General features: G+C 38.0%; 1 protein-coding gene across 10 annotated transcripts in view; it reads right to left on the bottom strand.

The window, feature by feature from the left end:
• The window catches only part of ESRRG (estrogen related receptor gamma), a 392,065-nt gene that overhangs the window by 6,179 nt on the left and 362,810 nt on the right, over window positions 1-23,076 (bottom strand). For all 10 annotated transcript variants that reach the window (XM_054514139.1, XM_036381242.2, XM_036381241.2 and 7 more), the window contains one exon: window positions 8,600-8,869. In XM_054514139.1, coding sequence (XP_054370114.1) covers window positions 8,600-8,869 — 270 coding nt within the window. The remainder of the gene's footprint in view (window positions 1-8,599; window positions 8,870-23,076) is intronic.

Raw genomic sequence — 23,076 nt, 5'->3', positions numbered from 1 at the left:
TCTCATTACATTTTAGGGTTTTTTTACACCATGTTGCATAAAGGGACAGGTCTTTCTTGAGAATGTGACTATAAAAGATTAGTTTTCAACCTTTTACAAAACTGGTCTGGTTTTGCCCAGAATCAGTATTTGTAACAGTGATTTTAAGTTTGCAAATAGATGGATGGAGTCCAGACTAAATGTATTTTTCACACAGAGGTGAAACTTGCCTAAGATGTTTAACTCTGCAGTTTGGAGAGCAATTTGGCCTGCAGCATTAGGAATATCTACACCCTACATACTCCTTATAATGAAAATGAGTGAGGAGGGAAAATAAGAGAACACCCCCCAGAAAGGAATCAAAACCTGCCCTCTGACACAGCTACTGCATTTGATGCTTTGAAACTCTTCCACTGTGTGGAAAACATCAAAACACAAGGGCTCTTACCTCCTCCTTGCAGGGGTGATTGTGTACCATCCCTCTGGTAAACAGGGCAATTATTTACATGGAGAAGAAATAGTAATAAAGCATGTAATGTATTTGTTGCTGTCTTTGAAATTAATTTAATAGCTGGAAAGAACATGCCCAGCCAGCTTGCCTCCCCCAAATAAATGTGGTTCATGGAGCAGTTCAGGAAGCTGTGCCCTGGGGAACAGATTTGGTCACAAGGAATGGGGTAAGAAAAAACAGCACAGAGAGGGGCACTTCCAGTGGCGATTAAGACTTCAAACTGTTCTTTTAAAATGGTGATTTAGCTTGAAAGATTTAAAAATTATGTAATCAAATTACTATGATAATTTAACTCCACATTTACAGAAAAGATTCAAACTCATTTCAGCTGTACTCCTTCTAGGGTCTGCCAATGTTTAAATGCAAACTCAATAAATCTGTGCTATTTAATTAGACCATGATTCAGCTTGCAGATTGCTCAGGAAAATATTAATCTCTACAAAAAAATCCTTCTTCAAGTTTTAGCCTTGCAGTCTGGAACTTCCACTTTATTCCTGATATTAAACGAATGTAGATCTTAATCCCTCAGGTGTAAGCCTTTGAAAATAAGGAAAATGGTTGAAAATGCTGAACTAGCCAAGGGGAAAAGAGGAGGAAAAATAAAAGAGAGAAATCTCTTCAGTAACTACAGACTGGCAGAAGTAGAAATGAATTCAGAGCAGACTAACTCATTGCTAAATACTGCTCATGTATTGGAATAAACCCAATCCTCAGCGATGTCATCAAGAACCACTATAATGTAAGGAAACACAGACAATTTGTGTGACAGTCTAGAAATAAAGAAAGAACTCCAAAGCAAATATGAAATTTAACTATAAGTGAGTTTGAAAGTTCTTCCTATGCCATGAAAAACCTTTTTGTTTATGGGCTGGTTTGGGGGTTTTGTTAAGTGGCTTTCCAGCCAGTCTGAATAATTTACAATTACATCCCACACAGGTAATATCCAGAGGAAACCTATAGCCAGATGCAATACACTTAAAAACCAGTGCCTGTGTAAACAATGAAATTAAACAGAGTAATTTCAAAGTGTCATTTGAAAGACAGCAGAATTTGATGGCAAATGTCCTGCAAAAATAATGATCCCAGGCTGGTGAAACTGAAGACAGACAAACAGAAGACTTGTTGATACAACTGCTGAGTACATGGGATTTCCCTGGCAGGAAGAAGTTGTTCCTCATCAAAGCTGCCATGGGAGAGAGTGAGATCAACAAATGAGGACATGGACTCATTGAGCTCTGCTTGGAGAATCTCATTCTATCCTTGCAAATGCCTTCTTTCATCATTACAATTTGGGAAAATAGAATTGTACCTCTTCTGTGCAGTTGATTGATCAGATCATTGCACAGAAATAGGAGAAAACTGGAGTCCTCATTCAAGAAAAACACCTTAAGGTCCAGACAGAAACTCAGATTACAATCTACCTCATTTAAAATTCAAGCATCATCTCAAATGCAGCAAACAAACATCCAGCCACCCAGGAATCAATTAGAACACATCACAAAGGGCGACAACTAGCTAAAAATTGGAAAGCACCTGACCTAAGAGCAAGCAAACCTCTCAAAACCCTGCTTTGAGGAAAGTTAAAGGCTGGTATCTATATATTTTGTATATAACATCACTCAGAAGTGGAAGAAAACCAGAGGTCTTGTGTGAAGTGTTTCTTCATGTCAGAAAATTCAGACAGCAAAAAGAAAATAGGACAGTGAATCAAGCAGCGGGGAGCATGCAGCACTGAATACACACATTAAGATACTGGTAAACCACATTGGAGAGGTAGATCCCAGTAAATACTTGAAATACAGCAACTGCTGTGATGTTTCTGATTCCATACAGCTGAGCAGTTCATAAACTCATTCTGGAGAAATCCCTTTAGAAAGCGGTAGGATCCTGGAAGAACTGGATAGTATCAAGATTAAGAACAAAAAGCAAAATGGTTTTGCTTTCTGTAAGGATGAAAAAAATCCTAATCTGTGTTATGTCTCAAATAAAAGAGATTTTTTAATCTAGATTGTACTGCTAATCCAAAAAACCCACAAAACCCACTCCAGTGTTTATTAATGGGTGAATTGTTCTCAGAACTACAGAATCCCTTCCTCTCCCCCTGAAACAAGTGCCAGATTTGCATGAGGACACAAAGTGCTTGCCCACGTTGTGTTTCTGTGTATTTTTATGAGAAACACAACATAGTGACATTTTAAAAAGCATACTGCTTAAGATAGAAGCAACCCATGGAAATGGCCAATTACAAATCAAACCAGGTTCTTGGTTCCCTCATCCAGCAAGAATTCCTGTCCTTTTTCCATCCAGAGCTGAAATTACCCCAGACACTTACTTTGGTCTTCCCTGTATTGACTAAACATGTATACTTCATTTTGACCTGCCTGTTTTTCCTGAGCAGAACTGTTTGCTGGGATCTGCATGGTTAGGCTAAGAGACAAACACAGAGGCAAACAGAGTATTTTCCCTGACAAAAGAATATGGCAAAAATGGTCTGACATCTGGAATATTCTATTGGAAATGGACAATTCAATCAGAATAGATGCTGAAAATGAAAGAGGAATAAATTAAGAATTCCTTGTCCATAGGAATTACAGGCAGTGAAAACTGAAAACAAAGGCTTGTGTGATTGATTTTAGTGACTGAGGCCTTAGTCTGGATTGCCCTGGTTTGGTCTACTTTTCAGAAGAGATAAAAACTGAAGCCTCAAATTAGTTTTTAAAACACACTAGAAAATGAAGGCATAGTAAGAAAAGGAATTACTTCATAGAATGGGGACTTTATTTCAGGGGCTAACTGGATTAGCAGTGAACTAAAACCACTGGCACAAGGAAGTTAATACATAGTAAACCAGCATTTTCTGTTTTATTCTTGAAGTGGCCTACTTTCCACTAGGAGAGGTAGTGAGGGCAATAAACACAGGAATATTTGCCACAAAGCAGAACAAACAGCACACTATGAACTGGCTCAAGATCCTACACTATAAGGCTAATAAAACCTGGAAAAAAGGGAACTCAAATGAGAGAGCTGGGGGTGAAACACCAACTAAAAGAAAATGTTGAATGAAGACTTCCAAGTACTTTTTATTCACTATAAGAAATTACCACAATTACCATTGAGGGCAACTAAGTCTGGCCTTGTTTCTTGCCCTTTGCGACTCTCACGCTTCTAACATGTAAATACAATCTGCTTATTCCCTAACAAAGTGAGGAATAGGTTCAAGTTACTCAGTTACTATGAGCAGCTTCCAGAGAAAAAGAAAGAAAAAAAATGTGATTAACCACTGATTAAACATTAATTAACCACTGATCAACTCAGCTGCCATTTCCTAATGCCAGCATTAAGCAACTGGTAACAGAATTATTTATTTTCCCTAAGAATTGTGGGTATCATCTATTGGATTACAAGAAAATGGAATATGACAAATAAACTGCTTGCAAGGAACATGAAAACTTTGACTATGGTGGTGACTTCCTTTTCTAAAAATTTGTTTCTATGGTGTACTATTCTCTATACAAAATGACATAAAAGAGTTAAGACCTTGCTATTTATATTTGTCAAAATAAAGACTGGTAACAAACCCTTAACACACCGCTATGTGTGTCTGTGTATATATACATCCATATCTATGTCCAGTCAAGATAGATAGGTCTTAATCATGAATTCAAACACTAACAAGATGACTATATAACACAACATGAAACACATTATTAGAAATGAAATACAGCATGTTATGAAATGCACTGGGAATAAAGATGATGTCCTGTGGAGTAAGTGATTTACTGGGCTCTACCAATTAATTTCTATTATGATAATATCATATAATGGTGATAGCCTAGTACTCTGAGTATACTGTGTCTGGAAAGCTAAAAAACTTATAAGAACTTAGTAATTTTTTAACAGGATGAGATGATAATGGAACTTTACTGGCACCAGTATTGATCTGCACTTCATTATGCTAAAATGCACAAGCTACTTTTTGGTTCACACGCCTTCTGTACTGAAAGGGTGATTTTTCTCTTAATTTTTTTTTTTTTTTTTTAATGAGAGTTAATATAAAGACCAGAAATGTAAGGGTGAGCAGAAGTCCTCTTCTCCTTCTTGTGGTACATGCAACACAGCCAGTATTAGCATTTAAGATTAAATTTTCAACAGTGTACCTCTAAGTGCCTAGCATCCACATTTGGGTCAGGTTTTTCAAGATGCCAGCAGCCTACTAAGCAGATGCACAGAGATCAGATTTTCAAATGTGCTGACATATTCTGACACTCTAGTTCCTTGCGTTAGGTCTTAGATGGGAACTGAGCTTCTCTTGTAACTCTGGTCTCAGTTGTGACTCCTAAACTCATCTGCAACATTTGGCCTGGAGGCCCAATTTAGTCCTTACTGATTAGGCAATTTCAAAAAGCTGCTCACCTGTGACTCCCTGCTTAGTATTACCCCAATCAATACACGGGAACACGTCTTAGCAGAGAAGAGATGAGCAGCCCATCTTTTCCATGCTGGAGTGTTCCCGTGTGCATGCCTGCACTTGTCTACACTTCAAGCATATTTTGTAAATATTTCACCTTCCCTTACACATGAGGAAGTAATTGGTACATGCATGTTTTGGAAACCATTCAAAGTTGATTTTCTGCGTGGGTAAACAAAGTGCTCATTGGTGCCAGCTCGCCTCGTTTGGGTGGTTCGAGGCAGAACGCGGGGCAGCGCGTCCCGCGGCTCCCAGGTACCTCCTGGCTGCTGTGTACAGAAGGCAGGGAAAGAAGGGAGGAACTCGTGATACTGGCAGGACAAGGACAATGCCAAGGAAAGAGTGACTTCTCTGAAGTGTAAAGGCTGTGTTAATTACTATCAAATCAATGCAGATGCTCAAATCTAACCTGATAAATTCCATATTTACATATTAAATGAAACTGTTGAAGTCATGCCTGTACAGACTTAACGTACGCACGACTGAAATGTCTACACATTTCAGTGCTGTGCTCCTATATGTGTATTTAAACTTCTCAGAGTCTATATGCACTCAGTTTGGAATCAGTGACAATCTATAATGTAGCCACATCTTGCATTTCTGGAAATTTATGGAAGCTGGTGCAGCATTGCCAGCCCTGCATGGGGAATATTTGATAGTGGCTGTCAGAGAATCTCCCTGAAAAACTGCTACTCCTCCCCACCTTTTAGGGACCAAATGGCAGGATTATCTCACATCCAGCACTGCACAAATGGGCTCTGTAGACCTAAAGAAAAGTGTGTGTTTCAATGCTCACGCTACTGAGATTTTTTGGCCAAAACAAAGCTTGTGGTATTTATTCAAACAAAATACAATCGATATGAAGACAATCTACAATTTCTTTTTCCTGCCTCCAAACAGCAGCAGGGAAAGTACTATGTATGACATTGTATCATAAATCACTAACACAGATACGGAGCTATAAAACCATCTTTGTCAACTGTTTACAGTAGAGCCAACCTGGGAATCTTTCTAGACAGTGTGGATATGGCAAAAATGTCTGAAACACCCAAGATTTCTTATTATACTCTCCACAGCTATAAAAAGGCTAATAAATTTTAAACTGAAAAAATAAACAATGGAAGAAAGCAGAAGTAGCAATAAAAATATATTAAAATGTGAATTGCTACTGGTTGATTTTCTAACGGCATTTTGTTTTTTTTATAGAGCTACATTTTCATTAACCAAGTTCCTATTACATGAAAATAAGCTATTCTGCTTTTGTCTATTAAAAAAAATATTTAATTCCACTTAAATTTTATTTAAATTTTAACAATTTTGTAAACTGAAACACTAAGGGCCTGATATCCACTGATGGGCTGTAATTCTGCAGGTGCTATTTTACACCTACAAATTACTGTAGCTGCAGCTGGTAGAAGTTTGGTATCTGCTGTATGCACAACCTGAAGCTGAAATGCGGAATGTCAGCATCTGAAACACTGTTGAAGGGGAAGTGGAATGTCTGGGCTACTTTTTAACTCCTCCTTGCAACAGCTTCATTTTAAGACAGCAATTTTATTTCTTTGAAGATGAGGGAAGGAAAGGTTTTCACTTCAATGTGCCCTGAATTTTAGTATGCTGAACTGTATTTATCTCTGACATTATCCTGGTTGTAATTTCCAGTGAAGTTAATGAAGCTACAGATGATTTTGATACACTCTATGCACAGTGTATGACTAAACTTTTTTTTGGCAGCAGTTATTTTTTATTATTACTTAAACACTGCATATATTTCCTTTTTTTTTTTTTTTGGGTGGGGGGGGGAAGTGGGAGTGGTATTTAACATCATATCTGTCTATGCTAGCCCTCATCCTTTTCGTCAAGTAAATTGCAGAAGTATTTCTAATTCAGTCTTTGAATTACAGAATTTAAATAAATACAAATGCCCTTCTCCATTTCGACTCCTAATTGCGGATAACTTTCTTGCTCTGATCATTAAGCATGACCAATTTTGAGAAATAACCTTCCTCGAGCTGCTAAGCATCCTCAAGTGTCTATTTACAATGGTCAAAAATTATAAATAGATCTTCAATTAGGAATAATTTTGATCTTTGAGAGGCCTTTCAGTATTTTGTTAAATCTGGAATAAGATAATATTCTAAAATTAAGGGCAGAGTTAGTGGGGTGGAGAATATTTTACAAAGAAACTAATAAGCATTTTGGCTTTGCATGTTTTTGAATTATATTTCCAATTAAAAATGCAGAGTGCTAAATCACATTACAAAGATAAATAGGAAAGTACAACTTCATTGTTGAAAACAATTTCCCTCCTATCAATCTGAGGATTCATGCATCAATATTGTAGATGAACTGTTAATTACAAAATCAATTAAAAAATTATTTCTAAAAACAGTCACGCGTCCCGGCTCTCAGGGGGGCAATTTGGGCAGAAGGTCTCATCTCACTAGGACCGCGCCAAATCACAAGTCGTCATCCACAAGTAAGCAAAAGCAATCTGGTTTTTCATTTTTCAGCGCGGCTGAGCCCAGCCTGAGATTGATCGTCACATATGGCCCCAGAAAACAAACTGTCAATACCTTGAATGCTGCAGAATTTGAACAAATAGCCGTCCGCCCATTCAAGCCACTCATTGCATCCCATTTAACAGATTTTATTGACAGTTTCCTTCTTGTAATTAAAGGGAAAACTACTGGCCAGCAACCAAGATAAAGTTCAAAGATAGGGTCAAAACAAAAGCAGATGGAGGGGCACGGTGTGACTGTCAATGGAACATAGCATCAGAGCATGTTATTGACACACAGGTATCTAATGATCGGCACGTCATTAAAGAGGGATCTATCGTGAACTTTATGCAAATGCTAAAAGGGACTTAAGACCACAATAAAGCATTAGGGAGACACAAAAAGAAAAACAACAAAGCACAAACGATTTTTACTTATCTGACAGTATTCACTGGTTCAGCACTTTTAAATTCAAATGCAGGAAAAAAAAATTCTTTCTAAAATTTTTTAACTCTTGCTGCACAGGTAATAATTTTTTGCAGAAGCATTCTCGTAAATGCAAAGGATGCGTAATGTAAGGTGTGGTCCTTGTGAGATTCAATATGGATTTCCTCCCTCCTCCCATATTCTGAATTTAGTCTATCAAATTAATCAGTACCTCCCTTTAAAGAGAAAATATATAGTATATTCTCCAGCATCCTTTCTTTTGCTTTAATTGCAATGATTAGACTTGTCTGCATTATGAAATGGATTTAGGAGAATAACACTTATTTTCATTTGAAGGGATCTCTGCCTGTAAAACACTCTCCAAATAATACAGTGGAATATTCTCCACTCCCTTAGGAACATATTGCACAATTACTTTGAACCAGCAAGTTGTTCTTAGCTTGAACTGCTTTATTTGTTGCCTTTTGGATTTAAAGTCTGATTAGCAATTTCTTATTCTAAAATCCTGTTTGAAACCAGCCCACAGAAAATGAAAGAAAGAAAGAAAGAAAGAAAGAAAGAAAGAAAGAAAGAAAGAAAGAAAGAAAGAAAGAAAGAAAGAAAGAAAGAAAGAAAGAAAGAAAGAAAGAAAGAAAGAAAGAAAGAAAGAAAGAAAGATTAAAAATGTAGCAATTGTCATGCCACTCTGCCAACCTGAATTAGCAAGTGCTATAGCTTTGAGGGTGACAAACTCTTCTTTCTCCAGCTTCATGCTCTTGTATTTCTTTACCAGCTGCAGTATGGCATTGTTAAGGTCAAGAAGGCCTGCCAGTTTGGACTGGTCTTCATCCATAATATAATCTTCAGCATATACAAGCTCATCCTCAAAAGAAAGTGACCGGTATACAACACCGAGAATCAAGATCTCCATCCAAGCACTCTGCAGAAGGCTCATCTGGTCAGCTAGAGACAAAGTGGAGAATCCTGAATATGAAAAAATAAAAATACAGGAAAAATATTAAGCACATTTGGAAATCTAATCCTCTTTTTGATTTATTTTTATACACATTGTGACAAAGCATGCACACATTCTATTATTCTCCCTTCAGCTTTTGTGTTCTCCTCCCCATCCTACTACAGGAAAGTAAATCAATATAAAATCCAACATTTTCTAATCAAAAGAAAAGTTTTAAATAAGCAAGGACTTGCAGGCTCTTTCTGTAAAAATCATATTAATTTGTGGGGTACTGCACTGGCAATCTGTGATTTGTATGATATCTTCTTTGTTGTGAAACACTTGTGCTTAGTTGTAAAAACCTAACGCTGTGACACAGGGATCTCCCCACTCTATCCACCACTACCAACTACCATAATCCAAGAAGGATAATTTATGAGAAAAAATAGAAAGCTTTATTAAAAGGGGAAATTTGATGTTTTAATAGAATTAAGGTAGGGATTGAAAATAAAAAAATTCTTCTTGAACTTTAACTTCAGGGAAAAGAGAACACCCACCCTTCTCAGAAAAGACCCTAATCACTTCTGTTCTGGCTCCTGGCACTGCTACACTTGTTGAAATAACAGGGCGGCACACCAAAGTGCCAACTGAATAGCAATCACACCATCTTTTTTCTGAGGGCAACCAAACATTTATTAAATGCCTCTTAAAGACTTTAACTTCTGCTTGTTTTTTTACCCCCATCTCCCTGCTGTCTCTCCTAATAGGATCACTAAGGGCAAACATCTTTGCTGCTTTACCTTTTAGATTCTTGTTTACAGTACCTGTTAATTTATTATATCAAACTGCTAAAATCTCAATCACATTAGGTGCTAGAAAACAATATGGGAGAGGAAGTGATTTTCCTGGCCTGTTGGTGAAATGCAGCAGTTTGCCAGTTGGCACTATCAACCACAAGTACTTAATAAAATCATCAAAGGGGATTAGTCAAGCTTTTCTTAAAGGGTCTTAAGACATGTCTGAGGCTTTCATTTAGTTGTTTATGGAGTTGCTTACATGTCCTTTGACAGGGTTCCTGCTGTAAGAACATTCTTTTTGGCGTTCAATTACACTTAAATGCATTTTTCTGTTTTTAAAGTCAAGAGTTACAGTCATGCAAGAATATATCATAAACTAGCAAATCTGCAAGGCATCTACTCCAAACAAGATTTTCTCCATAAGCACTAAGCAGCAAAACTAATACAATAAAAAAGAAAAGCCCACATCCAAACCACCAGGCATCCATAAAAAATGAAACATAAAACTGGCTGCATGTGCTCTCTCATTTTTCTCTCCCTCCTTATTTGTTTTCATTTTCTCTTACTGTCTTTTGAGTCCTGTGATAGAACTGTAGCTCTCTGCCTTAAAAAACAAAAAAACAACAACAAAAAAAACAAATAAAAAAAACCCAAACAAAAACCAAACAACAAAACCTGATGCAATGACAACAGAAAAGCCTTAAAGATGTGACAGTGGAAAATAACACATCTGTGATTAAAATAAATAAGATGGAGAAGAAATAATAATTTCAAAGGTTGTAGGGAGGAATTCAGGATTTCAATTAGCTGCAACATTTCTGTTCCTTGCCGGCTTTCAAGAACCAGTTTTTCTGCAGCAGCAGATGGACAGAGAATGTAGCCTGCAGCACCGTCCTGTGACAGCCCCATTCTCCCTCCCAGACACTGCTGTTAGTAAATAGATTTACACATTCTCCAATCTCCACACATCTTTCTGCCGAATAATTAAAAGCAGGATGATTAGTTTATTGAGTGGAAGGAGGAACTTTTTTATTGAGGTCCATCCACGATTTTATCAGGGCCAGCACTTTTACGGTTGTCATGAGGGTGCAGGCATCCAATTTTTCTTATCTGCCTGATTAATACAAACGCTGTTTCAGGACGCATTAATTAACAGATACAAATCTACGTTCTCATGGAAGGATCAATACAGAGAAGAAAAGAGGCATCAATGTGAATTTAGTGCTGATGATGGAGAAGGCACTCTATTGACATTTACGTGCATAGAAACTTTAAAGTTGCAGTGGAGCCCTTTTGTCCCTGTGATTTACAAATTAACAATTTTTCGAGTATAACAATGTTTCACACACTTCTGAGAGTTTTAATTAAGCAAAAAGCAATAAAATCCGTTTTGATTAAAAAAAGTTTAACCCACAATTTCTCTCTGTATTCTTTTGTTTTCCTGAAAACCCCCCAACTTCCTTCTTTTATTCACTTATCTATTTTCAAACAGGTTCTTTGGCATTGGTTTTATTTTTTAAAAAATAAAAAATAGTATGTTTCAGTAACATTTATTGTGTGCCACAGTCAAAGAAAATTACATATGCCCTGTGAGGGGGGAAAATGGGATGTTGATATTATTTATTGTACTGCACTCTTGAAAAATCTGCATTCTGGAGCAGTAAATATACCAGTTGTTTTTATATGACACATAAAAAATCAAAAGAAATTTTTTACATTATAGGAAAACTGGCAAATATAAAGCATGCTGTTCCACCCTTCAATAATAAATCAAATCAACATGACTATTTTGTTCCTGATCGAAGTAACTTTCCCTTGAAAGCCTGTTCAGTGAAAGCATGTTTTAACTTTTAAAGGTATCCCTCATGGGAATGTAAAGCTGAATCAAGTTGTAATTAATCTGGGTTTGTTTTGTTTTTTCATAAAATGTGAAAGCATCCAGCATGTCTCTTGTACCACAGCAATGCCCTTTAATATGTTCAACAAGTCACAGTTAAAATAACAGATAACACAAGCTTATATATTTATATACAGAGATTTATTTTTAATTGTTTGGAGAAGGTTATACCTATTTCATGCCAAACCTGAGTCTGTGAGGTTTTGCTATGTGAATCCCCCAGATCAACCATGTTCTCTGACAAGGGGATATTTTCGATATTAAATTGTAACTATTTTTTAAGAAGTCTCCAGCTTGGACCCTTCCAGCATTCTGACCAGTCTTAATCTCTCCAGTCCCATCTCCAAGCTGTGTCCAAACCGCCCTCAGATGCTGCATGATGGTGTGGGCTGGAACTTTGTCATGCATTGTGTGGGTCCTTAATCCTTCAGAGCCTTGCAGGTCACTGCTTTCAACACAGAACTGTGTAATGACATTTTAAAATACAATGTTGTGCCCCTTTCTCCCCCTTTATCATGCACCATACTGGTGACAACTTTGATCTCTCTCCATCTCCCTGCCCAAGTCAGAGCCATCTGATGTATCTGAGGCGTTTGCTGGCAGGATGACTCCGTACCTTGACCTGCAGTTAAACAGCGTGTTTATCTGCGATACAGCACACTCCAAATAAACCAGATGACAGTCTGCAACAACGTCATTTGGAAGGATTGAAAGGCTTCTCAAGAGTCAGGTACCCCTGAGGTAAGAAGCTTGAAGGAAGCATGTTTTGTGCCAACCCTCCTGCCATCTTCCACTAGACACTCGTGTGCTTGACAATGATGCCATGGGCACTTGTCAAGATTTTTTTTTTCTTTTTGCCTAGCAAACTGATGCACTTTGCAGTCAACTTACAAAAAAGGCTAAGCATTTGAAAGTGTGAAGGGCAAAAAATATCTGACGGCTAGTCTTCAAAAATACACTTTCATTTCAGAAAGCATAAATGTTTATTTCCTGAGCTGAGTGTTGACAGAAATAGGCTGCAGCGCAGGCATATGAATTTAACCCCTGGTAGGCATTCTGTTCACTGTGGTTTTTATGTGGCTGAGTGCAAGCATTGTAAATCTATGGGGTGTCTCCTAATATCAGTTAACAATAGCCTTGATTTGCTGGTTACAGATTTCCTTCCTTTTCTCTCCTTTCTTTCTCCTCCTTTCAGGGACTAAAATGTTTCTTCTGCTAAAAATAGATACTTTTCTACAGTGTATCACACTCAAATTGTAATTATGCCAGAATGAGTCACTGAGATCACTGAGTGTGGATTGAGAAAAAAGGTTGATTGAGCAACTGAACATATGCTTGTTTTTTTTTTCCTTTTACATACCAGTAAACCCAAAGCTCAAAGTAAACAGACATAAATAGGTAAAAAGGCCTTAGCATTTTTATTATAGGAACAAGGGGCACTGAACTAACTGCACTCTGCAGTGCTCAGCACTCCGAGCCAGCTCCAAGCACAGTTCACAGCCTTTTCAACAGGGCTGTTTAAACCACAGATCTTTTCAAATAACAGCACATGCACCACTTGCTCTCTATTTCACATTGCACACAGCTCCATGCTAAGCAGGGTAAATCTTTTATATTCCTGAAGACCCTTTCCTCTACTTCATTAAGATGGACTTCGTGGACAGTAACTCACTAGGGGCCAGAGTGAAGCAGCTGCAGATGGTCAAGTGCTGAACTAAGATCTGTGCCTTACACACAGCACTTCGAGAACTACTGGCCAAAAAAACAAAAGGCAGTGGCTGGACTTACCATTTTTTTCATCTGTAAACATTTGATGCAATGCCTCAATCAGGCTATTCAGACTTAAATCCTAGAGTTTATTTCACTTTGCAGGGACTGAGTTTCCCTTCCCCTCTGATATGTGTTTAGAAATCTGAACATTTGATCAAATCAGGTATGAAATTGCTGGCAAATCTGGGAGTTGCTTGCCTTTTCTGGTAATTGCCTCCCATTTATTTTACCGGTTGTTTGTGTGATTGTTAACTTTATGACTAAAATATTCCTCTTGCTTGCCCAGGTTTGTACTTCAAATATCTTCATTTACATTTTTTATAATCAAAGCTGCACTTGCTCATGACATGTTCACTCGTGTGTTACAGATGCAATACATTTACACAGTTGAAATATCAAGAATAGGATTTTTAAATTATTTACACTTAATTTTGATAGATTAACTTCTTCTAAATGTTTTATAGGTACTGATGTTTCCAGCATAGGTTTTTTTTTTTTAATTTCAAAAATGATGCATAGTCACCATTGTCAAAAGAACAAACTGATATTTTAAATACTTTAAAAAACACATTTTAGCTTGGATTACTTTATTTAGAGAGTGTGTGGCCTCATGGTCAAATAACCAACAGGCTTATCCTGCCTGCACAGAGGAGAATGTGAAGAACCTCCATTCCAAGATCAGATTTGTGTCCAGTGCACTCTCAGATGTACAGCTGTCAGCCTTCCCTCCACTCCCTCCCTGGCACATACTCAGCCAAGCGCTTGGATCCATCCAGCAACTTCAGCTGCCTTCCAGGGATGTAAACAAAGGCCAGGGAAATTTCACCAGTGAAATTTCTGCTAGGGCAATGTAATGTTTCCTAGACATGATCATAGAATTTGCTGAAGGAAACCTTCACAGCCTGACTGCCCTTTGCTATTATTCTCTCAAAAATCCAAGAGGATGGCATTAATTCATTTTTTAGGCTATATGTAGGGCTGAATCTCACACACAGAGCTGAATTAAAAGATCATTTTTATTATAGTAATTCAAGAAAAAATTGATTTAATTACATTTCAAATACTGTGTAATCTAAAAATAGGTATCAAGACCCACAAACATTTCAGCGGTTTTGAAAACCATTAGACAGAAGGAGAGTGCTCTCACTAATCACCAAACATATTTCCCAGATTATGGATGAAATTTCATGAAAGCTGGAACAGAAACAGATACAACTCATTATGCCAGGGTGAATCCATTATTTCAGGTTTGGTTTGGGTTTATTTTCATACCCCTTTGCTGATGGAGCCCCTGGTCAAAGGCTAGTAATTGCACACAATGCCATAACCAGCTGAAATTCAAGTCTGACTCAGAATTTTCACGTGAAAGGTATCATCGCACAAAATAAAAAACACAGGTATTTGCCCAGACTTGAAAATGAAAAATCAAGTTCCAAAAGCACAGACTCTAAGTGACCAGAAATACAACCAAAGGCTCTATTTATGCTGTTTGCTGAGTTCAGCTTCCACATTCCTTGGAACTGAGGTTCTGCAATTAAAGGTAAGCTCAGAAATGGATTCCACCCAGTAACTTTTGCACAGTGAGAGCACTGCCTTTCCTGGGCGATGTTGTGCTGTGCAGCCTCCCCTCTCCTCCTGCCACCAGAGCAGAGCACTGCAAAGGCAGCACCAGGGCTCTGTCGCGAGCGGCGCGATGAGTGGCGACTGCCATCTGTTATCTGTGCAGCCCTGGGAGAGGGCAGCTCGGGCTGCACTCACAGAGGTGCCCAGGAGTCACTCTGCCTCAATTAAAAAAAAAAAAAAGAAAAAAAAAAAGAAAAGAAAAAGAAAAGAAAAAAAAAAAGAAAAAAAAAAAGGGGGGGGAGCAAAAAAATACATTTGGACAACGCTGGGATGTTGTCAGCAAAGCCTGTGCACTTTCATCGGGTTTTCTTAAAGTGTGTTTGCATTCCTAACTCTTGCTGTCCAAGTTCTTATAAAATATACATATTTTTTTTTATATTTTATAACATGGAAAAATGCCTGTGATAAGCACTTTTTCACTAACACCTACCAGGAGGATGGGAAATGCCACACAGAGCACTAAGAAACCCGGGGCTGTTATCACAACGCTACTTTCATCTCACTGAAACAACAGCAGAGAGATGGCATGGCAATAAAAATGCATTCACACTGCATGTCCCTCTCAATCCATTATGAACAATGGATTCTCACTAAGCAAATATTCGCTAGTCAGAAGTATTTGCAACACTGGATTCATTCAGCAGGACTAAGTAAGTGAAGTTCACAGCAATTTAAAAGCAGCAAATTAGACATTTACAAACAGTGAAGATGCTCCTTGTCTAGCGTGACCTTTCACTCAAGCTGTACAAAAAGGTGTTAATGTAATTTAAATACCAGTTAGGAATATTTCTGGTTTGTCTTTTACCCTGTGAAACCTTACATGATAACACTAAACAGGAGCAATTTGAGGCTGTCATTTCTTCCCAGGGTCAGATGCACATAGTGAGATGTAACCCACTACAGCTCAAACTGATTTCAGTACTGGAATCAGAGACATCCCACTCTAAGCACCCAAATATTTCCAGGCAGCTACTTTAAAATTTCTTATTTCTAGTTCAAGTGCAAGCTCTCATGAGCTGCTTCTTTAGTATTAGTAATGGAAAGGAGCTGGAAAATGGGACTGATGGAGGATGTCTCCCTGACTTCATATAACCAGTTGCTAACATTATGAAGTGAACCACTAGAGATAAAAAAACCTAGCAAGTTGCCCTTGCTTCAGAACAGAGTTGGTAAGACCTCCATGTATGGAGTACTTTACAATGGCATTTTTGAAACGTATTGTTGAAAGTACTGTACTCTTTATTTCCATTAATTTTAATTTCACACCTTGTTATCTCAGTATTCACCAAGAAAAAGGAAAATATAAGACAAGAGAGTTAAACAGATGAATACTTGATTTTCCCTTTGGGCTGATTTTACCACTGGAACTTCCCCAATTTCAAACAGCTTTACAACAAACTCACACCAATCTTACATTAAAAAGATGTAAGATGAAACACTTGTATTTCGTTTTATCACCAGGTGCTCTGATAAGTGTGTTCCAGGAAACTGCCTTTTTTTTACCCCTTTTTTTTCCCCTCTATGTAAGAGAGTTAGGACTCGTGGTTCATTACCTCTCTGCAGTGAGGTTCTCAATTCTAAGACATGGACAATGAAAAAGTTTTAAAATTCAGGCTAGCAGTGCAATACAGCCCAATGAAACTGTAAGTCTCCTCCCGGTCAGCAGTATGAACTTGCAGATTCCTGAGGCTGATCTTTTTAATGCACTACATATGTGATCTGATCTGCTTCTTAAAAGATAATTCTTCTAGTTCTTTAAAATTTAACCTTCAACTATGGTTTGGCTAGACTATGGAAATTTTTTGGTCCCCTTTTTGAAGGTAGCAGAGGCGGATGTCATGACATGGTGTGCTCCTGAAATCACAGGGGAAAATGGAGCAGGATTGTATTTACAGCCCTGATTTTTTCTTTCACTGAGCCTTTATAAAAAAAAAATCATCAATCATATTTTCAACATAAAAATATTGATTTCACCCAAATTCTTTTTCAATCTGTTGTGGATATATATATTTGACTATGAGTACAATAAAAGCCAGTTTTGCAGGTGGAAAAATAAAAACTACACTTAGTCATTAGTAAAGTGAACATAGATGAAAAATAAAGAGTACAATGAACAGGGCTGAATTTCTTCCAAAATCCATTCTAGAGAACAGTAATACAGTTCAGCTTAAAATAGCCAGCATAATATCTTCATATCCTGTGCGTGGTATGGCTTACTTAGATCCTTCAATGAGGTCAGCTAGCAGAAAAGAAACTACAATCACACATAATTAAACAAAAAACATTGACCCTTTTGCCTCCTTTTTAATTTTTACTCAGCTAAACAAAACTAAAAAGAAAAAAAGGGAAAAAAAAGGACAACCTTGATAGAGGAAGCTTGCTAAACTAGTAACAACAATCAGTGTTAGTTCAGGTTCTGCTTGCTTCAACCTTTGTACGCATCAGCCTCCCAACAATTGCATATACTGACTGGGGATATCAAGAAATTTAGAGTTCAGGTTTCTTCAGCACATTAGTCTTCAAAGTCAAGTTTGCTGGATTGTAAAGTATCACTTCTGGGTTTTTTTTCCACAGAAAGGAGGGATTTCTTGTGCATTTAATACGTGTTGCCTTTTATTTGTAAGCTCTCCGGGTCTGCTTTGAGAGTACTTTTCCTCCAGGAGTGCTGGGTGTCACTGCTGTTTGCCTTTTGCTCCCCTGGGGAAGCCACCAGTCATTTCCTCCCTGAGAGCTGTGGCAAGCCCTGCTCCTCCATCTTTCCATCAGGCAAAGTCAGGTTTCCAGGAATTCCCCAATCATGTGAATAATATGAATCCAATACAGGAATGTATTAGCATACGGAGACAACCATGCTTGCGATCCAATCAACGGATCTCTGTTAACCCTGTGTGTGCTGAGCTACCTAAAATCTCTTTCCATTGCCAAAGCAAAATCACCAGGTTGCAAAATTTTGGGTAAATATCCACTCTCACCCTGTGGCAGGAAAATAACATCTCAGACCACTGTCCTACACATCTTCCATCCTCTTCCTAATTTTTAAAACTTTTCTGCTGGTTAGTTGATTTTCTTAATGTGCTGCAGATGCCAAAAAATTCAAATGATGTTTACAGTCTCCCTGGTTTGGGGAAGAGAGACATATTCTCCTACATGAATGTGAAATATCTAGTTTACTTAGTTGAGTGTGCATGTACCATTAAGATCATCTCTGGAGGATGTGTCTTAAGTCTGCAACAGTCCACACACAGGGAAAAAAAAAAGACAGAAAAAAGAAAAGAAAAAAAAAAGGAAGCTGCCTGATTCTAATACACCTAATTAGCCATCGGCAGACTCTTAATTGCATACATTAGGATGATTCCATAGTGGAGATTAATTCTAAATATACCCAAGCAGCTGGTTAAGATGCCATGGATTACAGTGTGGACTGTACTTTTCCACTTAATTAGATATCAAAATTAAGCAGCAACAAGCATTTTGACATAACGGGGATCAAGCCGCCGCTTGGCATCCCAGAGCTGCACTAAAGTGACCGCTAAACAGAGCCGCACAGATGGAGAGATATTAAATGCCGCACTGGAAAGTAATTTCAAATAATAAAATATCAATATTTACATTTTAATTACCCCTACTGAGAGCCGCTCTGTCATTTTCACTATTGCCGACGCAGCAAGGGGTAGTGGAATGACATTGCGGCTCTGACTGCAATGACTATTTTGTTTCCATTAAAGAATGACAAGTGTTTTAGAGGCAGTGACACCCAGTGTGTGAACAAGAATGACAGCAGATCAGAAAATTCCTATTAAGGGAATAAATGACTCAACAAGAGAATTTACTTTAAGCAGCCGGCTCCTCCTTGAAACACATAATCCTTTCTAAATTTCCTGTAGGAAGTTTATGATTAGAGGTGCCTTGGAGAGACCTTAGCTTCTCATCAAATATTTAGAATGATAGGACCTTACATGATTACTGGTCAATTTAAAAACAGTAACATTCAATGCTAGGGGTTACACTGAGAGTTTGCATGAATCAAAATAGTTTTGAGGGAGACAGGAAGATAGTGAAAAGGAGTTTCCTTCCTCTGAAAGGCACCTGAAAGCCTTGGAGCATGGAGATCACCAGTGTTATTTTTGCTGTCTTCACCACTTTTACTGCCATTGGCACAGTGAGTACTCCACATCCCACCTGGGTCACAATTTGCTGGTGTTCAGAATTGTACCCAGCAGGTGATCACAACAGGTAATGTGCACACGTGCAGCTTCAGGCCTCTTGTTTCCCCCTGCCTATTCTCTGCACATATATAAACACTTCTTCTTTCAGTATGTACATCAGAAATCCGTGAGACACCTTTGCAGCACCTTAGGAATCTAATTACTTCTGATCAGGTCTGAGGTCAATCTCATGGAAAATATTATATTACATCTGACATGCTGCATTTACAAGATGAAAAGGAAAGAAGAAAAATATCAAAACAGTAAAGAAAAAAAATCTCTTCCTTGGGGATGTCTGTCAAACTGCAGAGATCTTAAAAGAATTTCAATGGCCTCAGACATGAGGAAGTGGGTAAGAGTAAATCCTTGGTCAGTACACCCAATACACAGCTAAGTGACCCTCCTCCTGAGTCATGGCATGCATTTATTTAATAATGTGCAGAGCTCAACTTCTATAAATGTGACAAATGGCTAGAACAGAACGGGGGGGAAAAAAGGCATGAAGATTTTTACAGAACAAAAAAAGGAACAACTTTATGGCAGTGACTATTGCAGGAATTTTAGATCCAGCTTTGACATTAAGAATTAGCAGTCAAGTACAAAAAATTTTACTCTGACATTAGCTGCTTAACTAGTTATCTTCTTTCTCTTGTCTTTTTTCTTCACTTCTTTTTCTTCCTCCCCACCCCCCCCCCCCTCCTTTTTTTTTAAGTACCCAGGAAGTACTTCTTAAGCATCCCTAATGCTTTTAGGACAAGACACTTCCCCATTTCTCAGCCACTAGCACCTTTTAATTTCTGAAAGAGCCACGGTTGAAAATCTTAATTAATTGTTCCATACTGCTTCAGGATCATTATGCAATGTAATAAAGGCCGTGTAATTATGAAATTTTACAGCCATTACCAAGGCTGATGGCTCGTATTTCATCCTCAGCTGGACCCAATGGCTTTTAGCCACTCAGCTCCCCTTTGATGAACTACAGACAGATCTATCAGGCCCAAACAATATCCAGGCAAGGCGGCTATAATAGCTACCTACAGATGAAGCCATAGATAAAGATAAACTATAAATCTACACACAAATGCAGGCACATTGCCTCAGGATGACAGAGGGGAGAGGATGAGACACTTGGGAAAGCTGGCGGCTTGCAGAAAGGCAACCTTCTCTCTCTGACTCTGTTATTCAGTTTGGAATTTGTTTGGTTTCTTAAAGATGCAAAACCCCATAACACTTCCCCCACAAAATTACATATTTTTTAAGAACTGTGAATTTTTATATGGAAGTCAAGGGGTCACTTGATCCATCTATTAAATTTGACAAAGGGGACTTAGTGGACAAATCAAGTTATCCTCAAAAAGAAGAATCCCAGCCAACAAGTTTGCAAACCATATTTTTAAAAGTGAATCCAGGTCACTTGCTTCTGAGACTGAAAAAAGCAACCATCCCTGATTTCTAAATGCATTATCATGAGCAGATGCACAGAGGTGAAGTTAGATGATAGGCTTTCACTGGAGGCAGCACCAGAGATGCAATTTCATGCAACATTGTCCGACATTATTTTATTTTCAGTCTGAAAATGAAAATACTTCTAAAATTCAGAGCAAGTTAAAGAAACAAGGGGATTATATATGCTCTTGGTACCTGCAACACCAGAATGCAGTTTATGTCCTAGTTATGGAGTTGACCTCCATCAATGTCCTCTTTAATTTAAGACAAGAGGTCTTCTGAGTATGCAGTGTTAGTCCCACCAGAGTGAGACAAGGCTGACTAAATGATCTCTAGGTGAGGAAAAGAAATGGAGAGCTGCAGCTCCTGACCAATTCTGAAAGAATCCAGGGAAGAGTGTGAAAACATTAGCTTGGAAACTGCATCTATTAGTACCCATTCCAGTAGCCCACAGTCAGTTGTGAAGCTGATGCCATGCTCGTGGTTGAGGCTAAAAGCACTTCAGAAGGCAAGAAAAGTTAAAATAAAAATACCATCTGTACTCTCTCATTTTAAATAGATTAACAGAATGGCTTGGCCCTTTTTAAAGAAAACATGACAGATTTAGAGGAGGTTCAGAGAAAGTAAAGCAGTACCTAGACTCAGAAAGCAGGAACTGTCTTCCTCAAAACAGTGATGTACAAGAGAACGCAGTAGAAGTGTACATAAAATAATGAAATAAAAAGTAGTTCTAAAGCTCTTATTCTGTCTGTCTCCAAAACACAGACCAAGCATCACTACAGTAAAATGCAGGAAATTCAAAATGGAAGACAAAGGGAAATTCTTCATTCACAGAGTACCTGGACTGGAGAACTTCTTGCCAAAGGATGTCACTGAAGCCAAGAACTCAGAGAGGGAACTGATGCTTACATGGACAGCCAGAATAGCTCTAGGTATTAATACTCAAATCCAAATTAAGAGGACAAGGATATTTTTCCTCCTTATTTCATCTAATCTCTAAGCATAAGGAATTCAAAATAGTTTTCCTGAGGCTTCTGCCTACTATGGGGTTCATGTCCCATCCCCTGAGACTGATCACTGCTGAAGGCAGCAGACTATGTGTCCATGACCTATAGCATTCAGTTCACAGTTTCCTAAAAACTGAAGCCTCAGAATTTAGGCTGCCTTTCTTTGAGGTGTTTCAAACCTACTCCTAAGAAGTGAAGCTCAGAACAGAAGAGATGTGCCCCAGGGTAAGAATTTCAAAATCACAGCAACTGAGCTCTTCCTGTACTGCTACTGTGGAAAGAAGAAAATAATGGATAAGGAAGATCCACGGTGTTATCATAGCCACAAAAGCAGGCAGGTGCATGCATTAGTGTGTGTTTGCATAAGCCTGTGTACGCATGCATTTCTACTGAGCAAACCCAGGGTATTCCGAAAGCTACCGAAATGAATAAAGATCACCTGCTCATTAACTTGTACTCTTTGCTTATTAAATACGTTCTTTCTTCTAATATAAAAAACTGTCTTTGCTGAAGGACAAAATAATAATGTCATCACCCAGGTCAGATCAAAGAAGTATTTTCTGAAACAGGGAACAGAGTCACAAAGGGTCACTGGTCAACAAAGCTGCACCTGAAGACAGGCAAGGGAATGCATGATTCAGGTTCCTCTGGCATAATGCTGAGGATGCTTGATATATGGTCTTTAAGGACCAGTATCTGTTTTTAACATGCTTTACTGAAACTGCACGTATGGTGAGTACCCACTGTACATGGTGTGAACAGATCTGGCTCCTGCAGTGCACGTGGAAGCATCATAAACATTCTTAATGGGGAAAATAACCCAGCATTTACATACTAGACTATACAAACACCACCAGGCCATAATTCCTGGACAGGACTTTAAATTGCCTTCTAATACTTTTAAAATTTACCAGAATTTGGTGAAGACCTGTGTTTAAAAATGTAGTAGGAAAACTGAGAAGAATGGATGTAGACAAAGAAACTGGCAGATCTTTTACCTTCTCTGCTTTCCATCAGGTGGACTCATTTAGCCGAATTAGCATCAACCTCACAGATAAACTCTGTGGCTTTACCTTTTTTTATCCTCCCCATCATTCATATCAGTAGAGTAAAAAGCAGCTACAAATATACACAGCAGGACAATTTTTAAAAGCAAGAAATTCAAGAAGTTATTTCTATTTCTATCTGAGGCAGTAATACCAGTTTACTACACTGATCTAATAAAAATAATGATGATAATGTGAGAAAATGCATAAATGCCATCTTACAATTTTTTATTTTACAAATGAAATGCATGAAGTTTTAACCTCTATGGTAAATGTCTAGTCTGTTAGACAATGCCTATAAATATTCCGTAATTTAAGATTACTGTAAGATTTTAATAAAGCACAAGGAATTTTTTGCATGTCAGAAAGTCAATTTGCAGTTTAGTTGCAAACTACCTTGAAACAGAACTAGCTGAGGCGTAAGTAATTTTTGCCAAATACAAAT

Source organism: Molothrus ater, chromosome 3, assembly GCF_012460135.2.
Source record: "Molothrus ater isolate BHLD 08-10-18 breed brown headed cowbird chromosome 3, BPBGC_Mater_1.1, whole genome shotgun sequence".
In the NCBI taxonomy this organism is placed as follows: Eukaryota; Metazoa; Chordata; class Aves; order Passeriformes; family Icteridae; genus Molothrus; species Molothrus ater.
Note: the sequence above shows the minus strand (reverse complement) of the source record. Positions and strands in the feature narration are given on the sequence as shown.